General features: G+C 44.6%; 1 protein-coding gene across 2 annotated transcripts in view; it reads left to right on the top strand.

Annotated features, from left to right (window-relative positions):
* Positions 1-565: 565 nt before the first annotated feature.
* Positions 566-14,808, top strand: part of LVRN (laeverin) — a 38,376-nt gene continuing 24,133 nt past the window's right edge. Inside the window, exons 1-5 of one of the 2 annotated variants that reach the window (XM_055699861.1) lie at positions 566-1,433; positions 8,080-8,222; positions 9,264-9,403; positions 11,555-11,681; positions 13,852-14,006. In XM_055699861.1, coding sequence (XP_055555836.1) covers positions 778-1,433; positions 8,080-8,222; positions 9,264-9,403; positions 11,555-11,681; positions 13,852-14,006 — 1,221 coding nt within the window. In that variant the 5' untranslated portion in view covers positions 566-777. The remainder of the gene's footprint in view (positions 1,434-8,079; positions 8,223-9,263; positions 9,404-11,554; positions 11,682-13,851; positions 14,007-14,808) is intronic. The other variant, XM_055699860.1, reaches the window with a different exon arrangement.

Here is a 14,808-nt window from a genome sequence, read left to right as displayed (position 1 = left end):
GAGGACGATTTGCCAGAAACACACTTTGGTCGTGCTTTTTTCATTTAGCAAAGATTTTTCAGGCCTGATGCCCTTCTCTGAAATCTTTTAACATGTATGTAGATTTCCCTCTAAAGCTGATCCACTCTAACCGCAAACCTCTGCACACCTCAAGCTGTCCCCCACAATTTTCTCATCCATTCTGTTGCGATTCCTTACGGTGGTGGAAAAGGACGAATATTTGTGGGCCGGGGTTTTGTTTTCCTTTTTCCGCTGCTCCCGTCGGGGCGCGGGGAGCCCCCAGCTCCAGCCCGACGGCCGCCCCCCGGTACCGAGGCTTCCAGAAGCCCCGAGCTGCCGCCCTGCGCCCAGCCCCGGCCCGGGCGTGCGGGGGGCGCCCCGCGCCGTCCCGTCCCGTCGCGTCCCGTCCCGTCGCGTCCCGTCCCGTCCCGTCCCGTCCCGTCCGTGCACCGCCTTCTGTCTGGCCGTGCCGCGAGCACTCATCCTCGGGGGTCCTCGGGCACGGCCCCCGTCCGGCCGCCGGCAGCGCCCCTGGGGCTTCAGGGGAACTGCGCCGCGGCCTGCCGTCGCGTCCCCGCCCGCCGGCTGCTCCCTCGCCGCCGCGCTGCCACTGCCCGCCGCGCCCCGCTCCCGGCGAAGGGGCCGGGAGTCCCCGCGCTGCCACCCCGCCGGAGCAGCCCTCCCGGAGCGCGGGGGTGGGACCCGGGGCCCCTGTCTCGGCCCGGCCCGGCGCGTCCCGCCCTCAGAGGCGCTCACTCCCCCGCGCCGCCGCCCCGTATGTACCGGACGGCGCGGGCGGCCGGGCCGGGCAGAGCGGCGGGGATGGGTCCCCGCGGCGGCCGCGGGCTGTACGTGGGGCGGAGGGCCGCCGCCCTGCTGGCCGCGCTGCTGCTGGCGCTGCTGGCCGCGCTGCTGGCGCTCGCCGCCCTCTACGGGCGCTGCCGGCAGGAGGCGCCGCCGCCGCCCGCCTGGCCCGCCGCCCCCTCGCCCGCCGCCCCCTCGCCCGCCGCCCCAACGGCGCCCGCTGCCGCCGCGGGCTCCGGCCGCCGCCTGCCCCGCCACCTCCTGCCGCTCCACTACGACCTGGAGCTGTGGCCGCGGGTGCGGCCGGGCCAGGAGGGGCCCTTCACCTTCAGCGGGCAGGTGAACATCACGGTGCGCTGCCGGCAGGACACGGACGCGGCGGTGCTGCACAGCTCCGGGCTGCGGAGCCGCGGGGCCGCCGCCGTGCGCGGTCCCTTGCCCGAGCCCGGCGCCGCGGTGGAGGTGGCGGCGCTGCGGCAGGAGGCGGCGGGCGAGGTGGCGGTGCTGGAGCTGCGCGGCCGGCTGCGGGCCGGGCGCCGCTACGTGCTGCAGCTGGGCTTCCAGGGCCGGCTGGAGGAGGACCTCGACGGGCTCTTCCTCACCCGCTACACCGACCAGGGACGGAGCAGGTAGGCGGCGGCCGCCGCCCCAGGGACCCCACGCCCCGACGGCACCCGAGGACCCCCGGCCCCGCGGCGGGGTCGCCCGTGGCGTGGGGGCGTCGGAGGCAGCGCCGGGGGCTGCCGCGGCTCCGCGGACAGGGTGCCAGGCCGTGCCGGGGCCGGGCGGCACCTGCGGGCGCAGCGGGCGGCGGGAGCGGTGGCTGCAGGGCACGGAGGCGCTGCCGCAGCGTTCCGCAGCCGCTGCGCGGGTGCGCACGGCGGGCCGCAGGGGCCGCCTGTCAGAAGCTGCGGGCCGTGCGCGGTGGCGATGCGCTTCTCGCCGGAGTGCGCCAGCTCGGGTGCCCGGGCTTGCTTTCCTTCAGCGGCTGGCAGATCCGCCACACCGGCCGGCGGTGGCTCGGCGAGACCACGCTGCGGTGGGTTGCAGAGCCCTCGTTTGCGGAGGCTAATGTGGAGCTGCTGCGCCGGGGGTGGTCTGGGAGGGCTCGCTGGGGGCCTGTCAGACAGAGATCTGCCTTTGGCAGAGGAAAGGGTCTATCTCAACTGGCCCAGCAGCGTTTTCTGGACTGTTTCTCTCTTTCTGTGCCTCTGGCAGCAAGGTGTCAGGCAGTACCTACACCCAGTGTCTGCAAGCCGTGGCCCAGCTCAGTCTTCATCCTGGCCGCACACAGGTCGCTGTGGCACTGGCAGCTCCTCACCTCCTGACCGGTGTCTGTGGGGAGCATGTCTTTATCTAGAACCCGGTACTTCAGATGTCTGTTTGATTTGGGCATGAGTTTAGAGACTATGACCACATGCAGTTTCAGAGGTGTGGTGGGAGCTGGGTGAGTGGCCGCTGTAGACAGCTGGACTTCGTAGGTGCTGTCATACCTGAAGCTGTTCGGCTGTCATCACGCCAGTGACTTCCTCAGTGAGTGCTGTCAGGATGTTTTCCTTTTCTTTTGAACTGCAGAATCAGTGCTGGGGCAGTGTGAGCTTATTAAGCAGTCGGTCACCTAGAAGATATTTTCACCCTCAAAATAGTGCTTGCTTATTTATTTTTCTACTGGGAATCTTCTCAAGGTGAATTGCATTAGATACAAGTGAAACTTGAGATTACGATTTAAATAGTTCCAGTGGAACATGAGTTTCTCAAAACAGGTGTTTAAAGAAGAGGCAGATAAATTGCTTATTTTAAAGTTATTTCAATTTTAGTAATCAAAGATGTCGTGAATTGCTGAGGATCAGCAGTGAGTCAAAAGGAAAACTAGAGTTAAAGTTCAAGTGTTCTTGGCTCCCAGCCTATCGATGAGTCCACTAAAATAAACTGTATTTCATCAGCTTGTAGACTTCTTGTTCAAGCAGGTAATACTCAGTTAGCCGCAAGATCCATACATGCAAATCCCTGTATGAGTAGTAATAATTTGAAACCACAAAATAAAGTTAATAGTTTTTATTGAAATGGAGGTGGGTTTTCTGCAACGAGTTGGCTTTACAGCAGCCAGCTTTTGTGTAAATCGTTGTTGATACCATTCTCTGCCACATCTGGAAATTAATTTAAGTAGACTTTTTTTTTTTAAGAAAAAGGAGATAAGTTGATTAGCCTTAGAGAAAAATGTGGTATAGTAATAAGTATATTTTGGAAATATATTCTGTTTGTCTTTGGTTGTTATTTCTTCATTCATTGATTGTCAGTCACAGGATTATTCGTACTATTTTTGAGTTAAGGAAAATCTAGAACACTTTGCTTGATTTACATGAATTTAAAAAATAGCCAAATAGGTAAGAAAGGAACAAGCATTTAATACTGTTTTAGTGTGCTTTCTGGTGCTGTGTTAATCCAGCCAAATTCTATCTAAGAAACACTGAATTAGACTATGAAATTTTTTGATTCAAACTGTGTGAAACTCAGAACATCCAAAGAAAAAAGCTATTGTCAGCTGTGCTGCCACATTAGAAAATAAGAAAAAAATATTTTTAAGTCATTAAAATAATGTGTATATCCAATTTCCAATTGTTTAGTGGATTTATGACAATTGTTCCATTTCATTCTTGGCTTACCACGAAGCACTAATGAAATGTGAGACTGCAGTCTGGTTAAAGAGATGCCAGGGGTGTTCAGTCACAGAAATAAGTCAAAGGAAATCTACTGATTGCAGATATAATGTTTTGGTTACTTGTTCCTGCCAACATTCCTGATACTTTTGCATGGATTTTGCATATCTTTTCTGCTTTAAAAAGGCCTTCTCTGAATCAAGAGTATGCAACAGTATCTTGTTATTTTTTCCTTCACTAAGAATTGAGTCATCACTTTACCAGACATTTTCTAATCTGGTGGGGTCCAGTTACACTGGAGGGGGTTTACCTTCCTTTTTTTTTTTTTTTTTAAAGGAGGTGTGTTTTGAGGGATATAGTCTGTAAGGTCTAGCAAGCTGTTAATCGCGAAAGAATTTGGATTCTAATGGATTATATAGATCAGGAGCGATTTAAAAACATTCAGTGCCTTTCAGCTGTCAGTACAAAGCCTGTTACTGTTCTGTGAGGAAACCACGATCTCCAGCAGACTGTCCTGTACCTCTTCTAAAGTGACTTGTACCTGGCTCCGGCAGACCTTTGGGGTCTGATTCCTGCAAAGGCTTCAGACTCCAGCACCTGACTTAAACCACCAGCAGCAACAGACAATATGCCGTTTATCTACAGTCACGCAGACTCCTGTGCGCTAGGAGTTGTACTGGTTTTTGTAATTTGTGCTTGTGGAACTGGTACAGACCTGTCATTTCAGGAGAGTATAATTAGAGAAGGGCAAGCTTTCAGTAGGCAGATAGATCCTGAAGAGAAGCAAAACCCCCCAGAATGTTTGTTCTGTGTGGGCTTCGGCACCAGATTTTTTCTTGGTCAGATATCCCCACTGCTCTTGGCAGGTTAGCAGAGTTAGCTAGTTGACACGAAGTACTGTTCCCTGTCCTCTCTCCAAGTCAGAGCTGGAGCAGGCTGGCATGGTGGTGTGGGAAAGCGGTTCACAGACAGCTGTTTTCAGAAGTGCTAGCCTCATGTCTGTGGAAAACAATAAACAAAAGCCAAACTAATTTCCAACACAGAAATTGTGTGTTACCAGTTTGATCATTGATGACTGCGTGTGTTTTTACTGCTGTATCCGAATTTGTACTACGCATCTGATCAGGTCTTAACACACAAAAGAAAACTTAAAAATGGGAGCGCTCTCTGTGGATAGTACACAGCCCATGTCTGCAGTGCTTGCAGGAGCAAAGGAAGTGAAAAAGCAGGATGATCCCACTTCACCAGCACCAAGTATTTGAAGGCTTTCCTGTTGAAAAAAGGAATCTGCATTCTGCATATAGCTGGGGAAGTCCATGCCGGCATCTGGGCAGGCAGAAAGATACAGAAACTGCTTTTGCCCTTCTTCTCTAGGAGTGCTGGCTCAAACATACACAATGCAGGAGGTTTGTTGTAACATCAGTCTGTGTATAGATCTGGCACTGCTGTGAATGAGCTCACGTATACTACTCCGGGGTTAGAGGATCCCTGTGGAGTATACTGTGAAGCACAGGCTCTATGTCAGTGTTCATCAGTGTTCATCATCCTTTGGGAATTTTGCTTGTTAGCCACTGCACATGTGTCCTATGCAACTGCTATAAAGTACTTGACTGGATAGGGCTAGTATTAACAGGCATCCCAGAATGTAATCAAACACAGTATTTGTGCTGATCTTTATCAATTGCTTCTGCACCAATTACTATAATGAGGGCAAAGGGGATTAGAACAGCATTGGTATGGTTAATTGTGCCTCAGAGCAGGGGATCTGAAGTTCTTAGGTCTGTTATATATGAATCTGTGGGTAAGACCATCAAAGGTATGGGACAGAAATCAGAGCAAATAACAGGTTTGGTGTTTTCTCAGGCTGCATGTTACTAGTGAGCGCCATTCACCTGAAAAAGGGAAAGGGTGTTGGGGACAGCTGCTGCACAGAACAGGATTCTGCTCACTGTAAAGCTCCCTTACTTTGAGCCGCTTCACTTGTTTTACGTGTTTAATTCTGATATATTTTTAAAGTGGAAGAAATCAGATACGAAAGATGCTAACGCAAAGCCCCCTTATGCTATCAGTATTACAAATAAAATTTCTATGAGAAGGCATTTTTAGAAGAATAACCTTTTTTGTGTCAACTTAAAAAAATTCTTTTACAGTTATGCTGGTTTCTAATTAGGTGAAACAGCATCCAGTAGGTGTTCATGTACTGTACAGGATGCATTCCTCATTTTCCTTTTCTAGTTTTTAAACACTAACTGACAAAAAAGAAAAAAAAACCAAAACCCATGTGTAGTATAAATTGTCAAAGATTTAAGCTAAGGGCTCCTATTATCTGTATGTTTTTCATTTTTTAAAAATATTGTGGCTTTGATTATGTTTTACTAGAGGAAGGAGACATTATATGATACTTACAAAAAATAAAATTAAATCTATGCACAAAACTGTAGTCTTAAGAGAGGAATTTATTTGCTTAGGCAATGTTAGGCTTTTTTAAAAAATCAATTTCCTTTTGGGTCATTTGTTTTGTGATAATATTGCAGTGTGGAAAAAATGTTTGCTAGTAATTCAGTACATGCTAATACCTTCACCTTAAAAACCCCAAAAAGCAACAAAGGAAAAAGCCCCAACAATGACTCATTCTGACAAATGATATGAGGTAATGTGTATTTGAAACACCAGTTATTTGGGTAACTTGCGTGAAACATTCCTATTTTTTATTTGGAGTCCTGCTGAAAAGTGACATTTAATCTGTCCTCATATTTCTTTTCTATCATGATGCTTTTGCCCAATATATGCTGGTTTGTATTCTTGAACAATAATTTCTTGTGGGCAAATTAGCTAAGTGTCTGCATCAGTTTCAGCTGGTATGGAGCCTTCTGAGGCAGTAAATTGTGCTGGTACAGGGGAATTTGCAGTTGTGGGGTTGCTCAGAGTTTCCTAGAACCAAGCTGTGACTGATTGCATAAAATGAATGTGCAAAAGTGTACTTTGCTGAATGGGTAGAAGGAGATAGGGTATTTTCAGTGATTGATTCCCTCGATGAAGTGGCTTGTCAACTTTGATGGTGCTCTACAACCCTGGACAAAGTTTGAGTTGCTTCCTGTCATTGGACAGGATGAAGGAGGAGAGGAGGCAATACCTCTGTCTCAGATGGAGCTTCAGCTGCATTCGGCAAGGCAGCTGGTGGCTTGCACAGCTTGACTCTGCAGGGAATCTGGTGCATGAAGAAAATCTTCCTGACCTGCCAGGCAAGAAGTCAAATACACAATGCTGCTTGCTGTCAAGCCATTCCTCATTGCAAAATAGACGTTGTGGTTGCAGTAGTCGCCATGCATCAACACATGTTCAACATGCGCTCTTTTAAATGTCATGTTGTGTTATGGTACAGCATCAGACATGTCTGTTAAATGCAAAATGTACCATGTTTTGTGAATACAGTGCTTTTACATGGTTGTCCTGTCGATACTAACTCAGTTCCCCAAGCATCAGCAATGAGGATGGCATAGTGTAGATGAACTGCTGATGATTTCAACACTGGGTTGGTTAGATCAGCTTTGAGCAGGGTTAGATAGCACAGCTATTAAAATGGCAACAAGCAAACATCTTTCAAAAGAAGAGGGCTGCTGGAGGGCTGGCCTTCAGAACTTGGTGGAAAGCATTCCTGACTTTTGTCAGTGGAAGCAGGAAGCTGATGACTGTGTTCCTTTGGGCAAATTGCACATAATGCAGTATGTGTTCTGTGAAGGGATGTAAATATCAATGGAAGGCTAACCCATTCATTTTGGGTACCAAGAAAAGAGAGTCTTAAAACATGCAGCCTTAGGTTTTGGACATGGTTCAGCGCTACAGATCATGATCAGGCGAAGTCATGCTGTGCTTGTAGTTTCAGTTTGGCCTGCATGCTGAGCATCTACCAGGACCAAAGTTCAGTTAGTTCAGACAGGAGGAGTGCATCTGTCACAGTGTTCCACAGAAATCTGCCCCAAGTGAGGCAAGGCTCCACGGCATAAGGTAGAAAAGGATCCTCTTGAATATTTTCCTGGGCTTGCCAATGCACTGGGACAGCGCTGGTGCTGCTTTCGCTGGGGTTCTTCTCTATGTGATTTGACAGAAGTGTGCAAATGCATGTACATGCAGTTACCTAACAGTTATTACATTTTTTTAATTAAAATTTACCATTTAAATAAGAGTACATGCATTAGAGAGAGGAGCAGTTGTAATGAGGCATGCTAATTATGAATTTAACATTAGGCATTGTATCACTTTTGAGCACTGGTCTGCTGTGTGCAAAACTTTAATCAACTCTGTCTTAGTAAACTGGCTAGAAAAGCTCAAATATTTAAAATATGATGTCTGGAAAAGGCCAGTGAGAGGGGGGGAAAAAAAGAAAAATAAAAAAGACCTAATTAAAAATGACTGCTTTTCTCTAGAACCATTCAAACTGAATTGTCTGTTAGATGCAGGGACTTAATCATGGCTTTACATAATCACCAGACCTTTTCCAAGTCTGCCTATCTGTGTGAGTCACTTCTTGCTTTTTCTGAGTTGGTGTTTTTGTGCACTATGTATTGATTTTGAGCAGCTGTAGCATGCTGGATTAATCTTACTTGTGTTTTTAACACAGTATGCTGATTGCTTCCCAAATGGAACCAACGTATGCCAGGACAGTTTACCCATGTTTTGATGAACCTGCCATGAAGGCCACATTTAATATCAGAATTGTCCATGATCCAAGCTATGTGGCTCTTTCCAATATGCCTGCTATTGGTAGGTAAACAGCAAGCAGACTTACGGGTTTTTTTCCTCCTAAATTACTTCTTAAAGGGTGTAATTTATCTGAACAGAGTGTATCATCTGATACGGCGGTGTTCTGTTGTCCATGGGCTAATGCCTTGAAAATGCTTTGTCAAGTGTATCTAATTCACTGTGTAACATCTGCTTAAAACAAAATGGCAGCCCCACTATGCAAAGCCTGTAATTGTGGTAATAAGGGATTCCTTTCATTCTAAGTAGATTTTAAGACACATTTACAATATACAAAAGTTGTTTTTCTGGGCAGAGACATTTTAGCCTCCTGTGTATGTGTAGAATAAGAACAAGAGGATTGTAAGGCTCTGGAGATGCAGCTCTTGTCCCTTGCTTGGATCTCATGGGGGTATAAGATTCCAAAGAAATTCTGTGAATTAGTATTAGTACAGAAATGTGTTGTATCTCTTGCTTTCTTCTTAATGGCTTTTTACTGCAGTTCAGTGCCATGAATCTTCATTTTTCACTTAAATAATTTTCAGCCATAAAAAGGAAGTTTTATGAGATCTGTATGGAAGCTAAGTAACTTAGGAATTGTAATAAATGGGATCTCTGTGAGAGTTGCTTGAAGCATTTTCTTCCCCTGAGAATCTTGTCCATGTCCCCCTTGTTTAGAAGGAAGGTATGTGATTAAGTATCTCATAATTGGGCACACATGATCTACATTTGAATCATAATAGATCAGACATTTTAGAGGTATGCCGCATGGGATAAGTCATCCATAGTTCACCCACATCCTAAAACTGATGCAGTTTGATACCCTTCCAGGACTTCAGTTACGAAACTCAGAAGTGGATTTTCGGTGTTTGCGTGGAAGGTCATGACTCTGATACATGACAGTAGCAATGAGTCTGGTTGCTTGCCTTCTACCAGAAACAAACGAAGTTAGTGCAGAAATACAGCATATTGAAGAGAGGTGTAAAAAACCACGCAGAAAACACAAAACTCCTTGTTTCTTATGGAAGAGCAGTGGTTTGAATATTGCTTTGCTATTTCTTCTAGATGTATCTGAAATGAAGGATGAAAATGGAAGCCTGTGGACTGTTACCACATTTAACACTTCACTGAAAATGTCAACTTACTTGACTGCTTTTGTGATTTGTGATTTTGATTATGTCACCAGAACTGAGCGGGGAAACAAGGTAAGTATGAGGCTGCATAACACATTATTGCAGTTTATGACAGAAGTTGGGTCTATGGTGCATCATGTGCTTTAGAAGATATCACAGACATTAACTATGCTTTCCATTCCAAACCTATTTGCTTATGTGGCAAATCTGCTAACATCTATTCCTGCAGATACTTCTGTAGAAAGCTTTCTTTTAGGACAACCAGTTTATTGTCCTGTCCTGTTCATTTCATACAATTCCACAATTAGGTATGGCCTCTGTATATTAAAACTTCAGGAGCAGCTGCTTTGTAGAAAGTACTGGTCATAATTTAGGGATTTCTTATTTGCTTAGCTGTCTTAGTTGGAAAAAACAGCCATTTCTACAGCTGTGACAAACCACTGAAGTTCAGTGCCTTGTTCTTCAAGGCCCTTTGAGGACCAGCTGGCATCATGACATCAGTAGGAGCAATACTGTGCTCTATGCATTTTGTATACTAGTATTGTAACCTTTTATTCTGCAGTGGGTGCATTTTTTAGCCTCCAAAAGTGAGTGTTTTGTGTTTGAAGCTTCTTCATCAGTGAGTGTTCCGTTTGGCTCTTATACGACAGTGTCCAAAGCTTCTTGAGGGAAATTGTAGAAAAACATACTCCATTGGCACCATTTGTTTCACTGTCCTGACTGAAAGTCAGCTGGGACATTGTTCCAAAATAAATAGTAAACTCAATCATAAAGTTATTAAGGGGAGCATATATTTGCTGTCCTTAGGAAATGAGAGCACAGTATTGGCTGTGTGGTTAGTTCACTGTCATCCAACTGGAGAAAGGCAGGACAAGGTAAGAGAACAGTGCAGAGTGACCTAGAAAGCACTGTATTAGCTCCTTTTTTGAGTGAAGATTGGACTTGGCATGTCATACCTACTGTCACCTGTATAGAACGTGTTGGATGATTACAGCTCTCACCGTGGTGCCTTTTTCTTGGGCTGTACTGACAAGAGTTGGCAAAGCAAAACATTCAAACGAGCCTTTTTCAGAGGGAAGAGGCACCACTTGTGTTCTGTGAGGTAGAGGGGAGAGAGTATTTTGCCCCTTGGTTTCAGACTGACATGTTCAATAGATGCCTCCACAGTACTTGTGTGAGCATGTTCGTTGTGTCTGTTTGTCATTTCTGGTAGGTAATTTACAACCTGAAACAGTGGTATTAAAGCTCATAGTAGGATTAGGATCTTAAGTCTGCCCATTGTGTTTAGGTTTTGCAAAATGAAGCGATCTGGTCTTTGAATCTCCTCTGAAACCTTGGCTGAAAAGAGGAGCTCAGAGGCTGAGGATACTGTATTGACTGAATATGCCTTATTTTTTCCCTTTGTAAATTACATTCTGATGCTTCCCAGCTGTGCTTTTAGGGTTTGGCTGTGCAGCTCTTTGTGAGACCGTATATTGCATTTAGATGCAAGAAATGTGGGGCTTTGGGGCTGCTAGGTGCCTGGAGTGTCTTGCTTCCAGAGATGCATGATGGAGATGTAAACTTTTTCTCAGTCTACTCCATCACCTTGGGCAAACAGCTGCTCTTTTCAGTACCATGACAAAGCAAATGGGCATGGGAGGGAAAAGCTTTGCTTGCTGCCTCTGTCTTTATTACTCAGTTGTCTGCTCAGAAGTTGTCTGCTGAGAATTCATCTGCTCTCTCCAGCAGCAATGGGAGGCCAGTGGTCTGTTTCACGCTGTGAGAAAGTGCAAGAGGAGACTTGTATGTTTGGACAGCAAATGCTCTCTGAACATCCCTTTCTCTCTTCAGGGAAGGAGTGGTGGGCTGAAGGAAGGTTTGTCACCCAGACTCACTGGTTGGAGTACATTGGCTTAGGATGTGTGATTCTAAATAGTTTTACAGCATTTCCCATTTAACGAAAGAAAAAACAGGAGTCCATTTGTTCCAGCAGTGTATAGTTGGATGCAAATCTTGGCCCGTTTGGAGTACTGGAACTCGTCTAGGTTTTAGCAGGATTAGGCTCTGCACCACGTTTTGTCAGGTCCAGCAAAACCTGAGTTGGGATTTTTCTCATTAAAAGCTTCATTGTATGGTCTGGTATGGACAGACAGTATTTTCAAACAGTGATTCATGGAAGAGAAGTAGAGAAAATGAAAAGACAAGGGTTGTCTAAAATAACACTTCCTTGTTCTTTTGCAGATACGTATTTGGGCTCGGAAAGAGGCAGTTAAAAATGGGTATGTTGACTATGCTTTAAATATCACAGGCCCAATATTTTCATTTCTGGAAGACTTACTTAATGTCAGCTACCCTCTGCCAAAGACAGGTGAGATTACTTATTTTCTTAAATGGACAAGAAATGGCTGCTCATGGTGTAATATTCACAGAAGCAATGGGTTCATTTATTCTCTTTCTACAGCTTACCACATTCATGGAATAAAACTCCTAAGCTTTAACTCACTGAATTCTCCTTTATGCTTCATGGCTCTTATTAACCCATAACTCGGCACTCTTACCTTCACATCCCACTCATTCTTTTAAAGCATCATTTCCTAATAAAGGGACCACAAAGTGGATAGAAAGAAGTTGTCCAGTCACATGGCTGTTTCTGGGATGCGCAGACCATACCAGGCAAGGATGTTGTAGTCCCTATGTCCTCCTAGTAAATCCATGCTTGCTATAACCCATGCCTCCCCAAAGCATTCCTTGCTTTCTTCAGTATGTCCCTGTCTTATCTGTGAGTTGGCTCTATGTTCCTGCACATTCCTCCCCAGAAAAGTGACTTCTGCAGGAAAACATGTTTGTTTTCTACTTAAAATGGCCATCAGGTAAGTCAGTTAAGTCAAGCTTCAGTCAAGAAAATGGGTGCCATCATATAGTTCTACTGTACAGTTTGTCTGCTACTTGTTCTTGGATTCCCAAGGGCTTCAGCAGGAATATTGTGGGGAAACGTGCTCTTTTATACAAATTGGTAGAATATGGAGAGCACAGAAGGCAATTGTTATTTGAAATTAATTTTGGACCTGCTCATGATCTTAGCAGAGTGCAGGGCTGTGGGAGAAGAGTTTCCCTCCTTGCTTGACTAGATAATTTGTTGTTTTGACAAAACTGTATTTTGGCACTTCAAAGAAATAAATTTTAATCTGTGTAAATGTGTTATCTCCCAGTGTATTTAGAATAACTTGCAGAATTGCTCACTACACTTCTTATGGAAAACGTAATATATGCAGCCTTCACTATTTTCTTGTCTTAGTAGTAATCACACAAACTACTCAAGAGCTGTAGACAATTCTGTTTCACATTTGTATTATTCTGTTTAGCAGCAACGTCAATACATTAATTCATTGGTATAAAAATATTACAAAAATTAGTTAGAATAACAGTATTGCAGGCTTTCTGTTAGGTAAGTTTTCGGTTTCACAGAATGCTGTAGTACCATTACAGCCCCCACTGTAATGTCAGGCCATACCAACTGCATTTCCCGCTGACTTTCTTTGAAGTTTTGTTTAAAAATCAAGAGGATTAGATGAACCAAGAACAGATTCTTGTAGATACTAAAGAGTTCTATTGGAAAATCAAAATGTGAAACTAAGAATAAACACATTTAAATCAGGGATGTTTAAGGGTTTGTATTTACCTGATTTTAATGCACTTGTAAGTGAGCTTCCTTGCCCCAAGCTGAGCAGATGAGGGCTGCCTCACCGAAAGTGAAATACCTTTGTTGTAAGCTTGAGACAATAAGCCCTTGCTGAGATGCAGTCTAGCTTTGCTTGGATTCAGCTCCATGCTTCCATTAAACAGCCTAGCTTTTGGACTGCCACTGCCTCATGGTCAGCTGGTTTGGAGTACAAGCTTGTGTCTGCTTCCAAAATGCTCTCTATACTTTTTCCAAATTTTGCTCTTTGCTGCTGAGTTTAAACAGTATATCTTTCTTTGAGATCCTTGATGTTTCATCCAACTTTTACGTTTGAACTGGACAGCTGCTCCCTGTGGATAATAGGGCAGAAGGGTGTCACAAAGGTAACAGTGATACTGTGGGAACAGAGGGATGATGTTTCTAAGGCACCTTTCAGATAAGAGTGGCTGAAAGCGCAAGATTTTTTTACTAGTCGCTAGGCTGAAGAAAGGGTTAAGTATGATCTTTCCCAAACACAGGAGAAACTTATACAGAGAAATATTTCTGATGGACAGAAGGGAACATATTCTCTCCTAGCATTGGTAGAATACAGCCTTCATTTTTGTTCAAGACATTTTTATGTATGAGATACAGTAGAGATCTGGGGCTTCATGAAAGAGTGGCAATCAGAGATGAAAAGCATGACAAGAAGAAATTTCAAAGACCATTTGCAAGAATGTTGCCATGATACCACAGAGAACCACTAAAATGTAATGTCCTTTGATTGCACACTGAACCACTGTGAGCATAAAAATCATGTCAGCATTTTACTTCTGAAAATTTTAAAGATACCTTTGTTTTTCTGTTTGAATCAACTCAGATCTGGTTGCGCTGCCTGAATTTGGAGCAGGTGCTATGGAAAACTGGGGGCTCATGACTTTCCAAGAATCATCAATGATGTACCTCCCAAGTGATAAATTCACAAGCAGAAAAGCAATGATTGCCATAATTGTGTCACATGAGATAGGACACCAGGCATGTGGTAAAAAGTTCTGTACATTCGTTTGCCTATGAGGTTGTTTCTTTACAGTTTCTGATGATGCAGTCACTGATGAGGAGAGGAAAAATAGTGGCTTGACAGTAGAGGGTGTGAGCACTACAGTACTGAAAGACTATTCGATCACGTGTTCCGCTGATAAATCAGTGTTAGAAGGTGGGTCTGTGGTATGCACAGGACTCATTGATACAAAACTGTTGATGTGCTATTTATTTTTTTTCTTACAGTACCTGAATGCTGTACTAGAAAATAATGTAGGGATGACACAGTTCTCTCTCTGTACAATATAATTAGTACTTTGGTGGAGAGTTAATGGATTTTATAAGTATTCTTTTGTAGTGGCAGTGCATGTACATATTGCAAAAGCTATTTGTTTTTTTGTAGGAAAAAGCCTATGGTATGATAGAACAAAATTAATATGAACACATTTTATACTGTAGCTGGACCTTTGTCCAGTTTTCACAGAGATTTTCGAAAACTTTCTTACTAGGTTTGGAACAATAATACAGGTTCACTTTTTTTATTAACTACTTAATTTACTGGTGTTTGCCAGAGCAGCAACTGTTTGCACTTAGTCAATAAAGTTAGTGAAAGATTTTAATTGGTTAGTGCACTTGTGTGCCCTTCTGACAACGTCTGTAACTTTTCAGACCTTCAGATGAGCAGAGTGTTCTTATTGCAGTCCAATAAAACAAATGTCAATACTTAATTAACAAAGCTGTAATTCAAGTTTTTAAGAATTAAGAAAACACCAATCTGCAAGTGATCAGTTTTCTGTTA

The sequence above is a fragment of the Falco cherrug genome, chromosome Z (assembly GCF_023634085.1).
Source record: "Falco cherrug isolate bFalChe1 chromosome Z, bFalChe1.pri, whole genome shotgun sequence".
In the NCBI taxonomy this organism is placed as follows: domain Eukaryota; kingdom Metazoa; phylum Chordata; class Aves; order Falconiformes; family Falconidae; genus Falco; species Falco cherrug.
The sequence above is the reverse complement of the archived record's forward strand: the minus strand, read 5'-3'. Positions and strand labels throughout refer to the sequence as shown.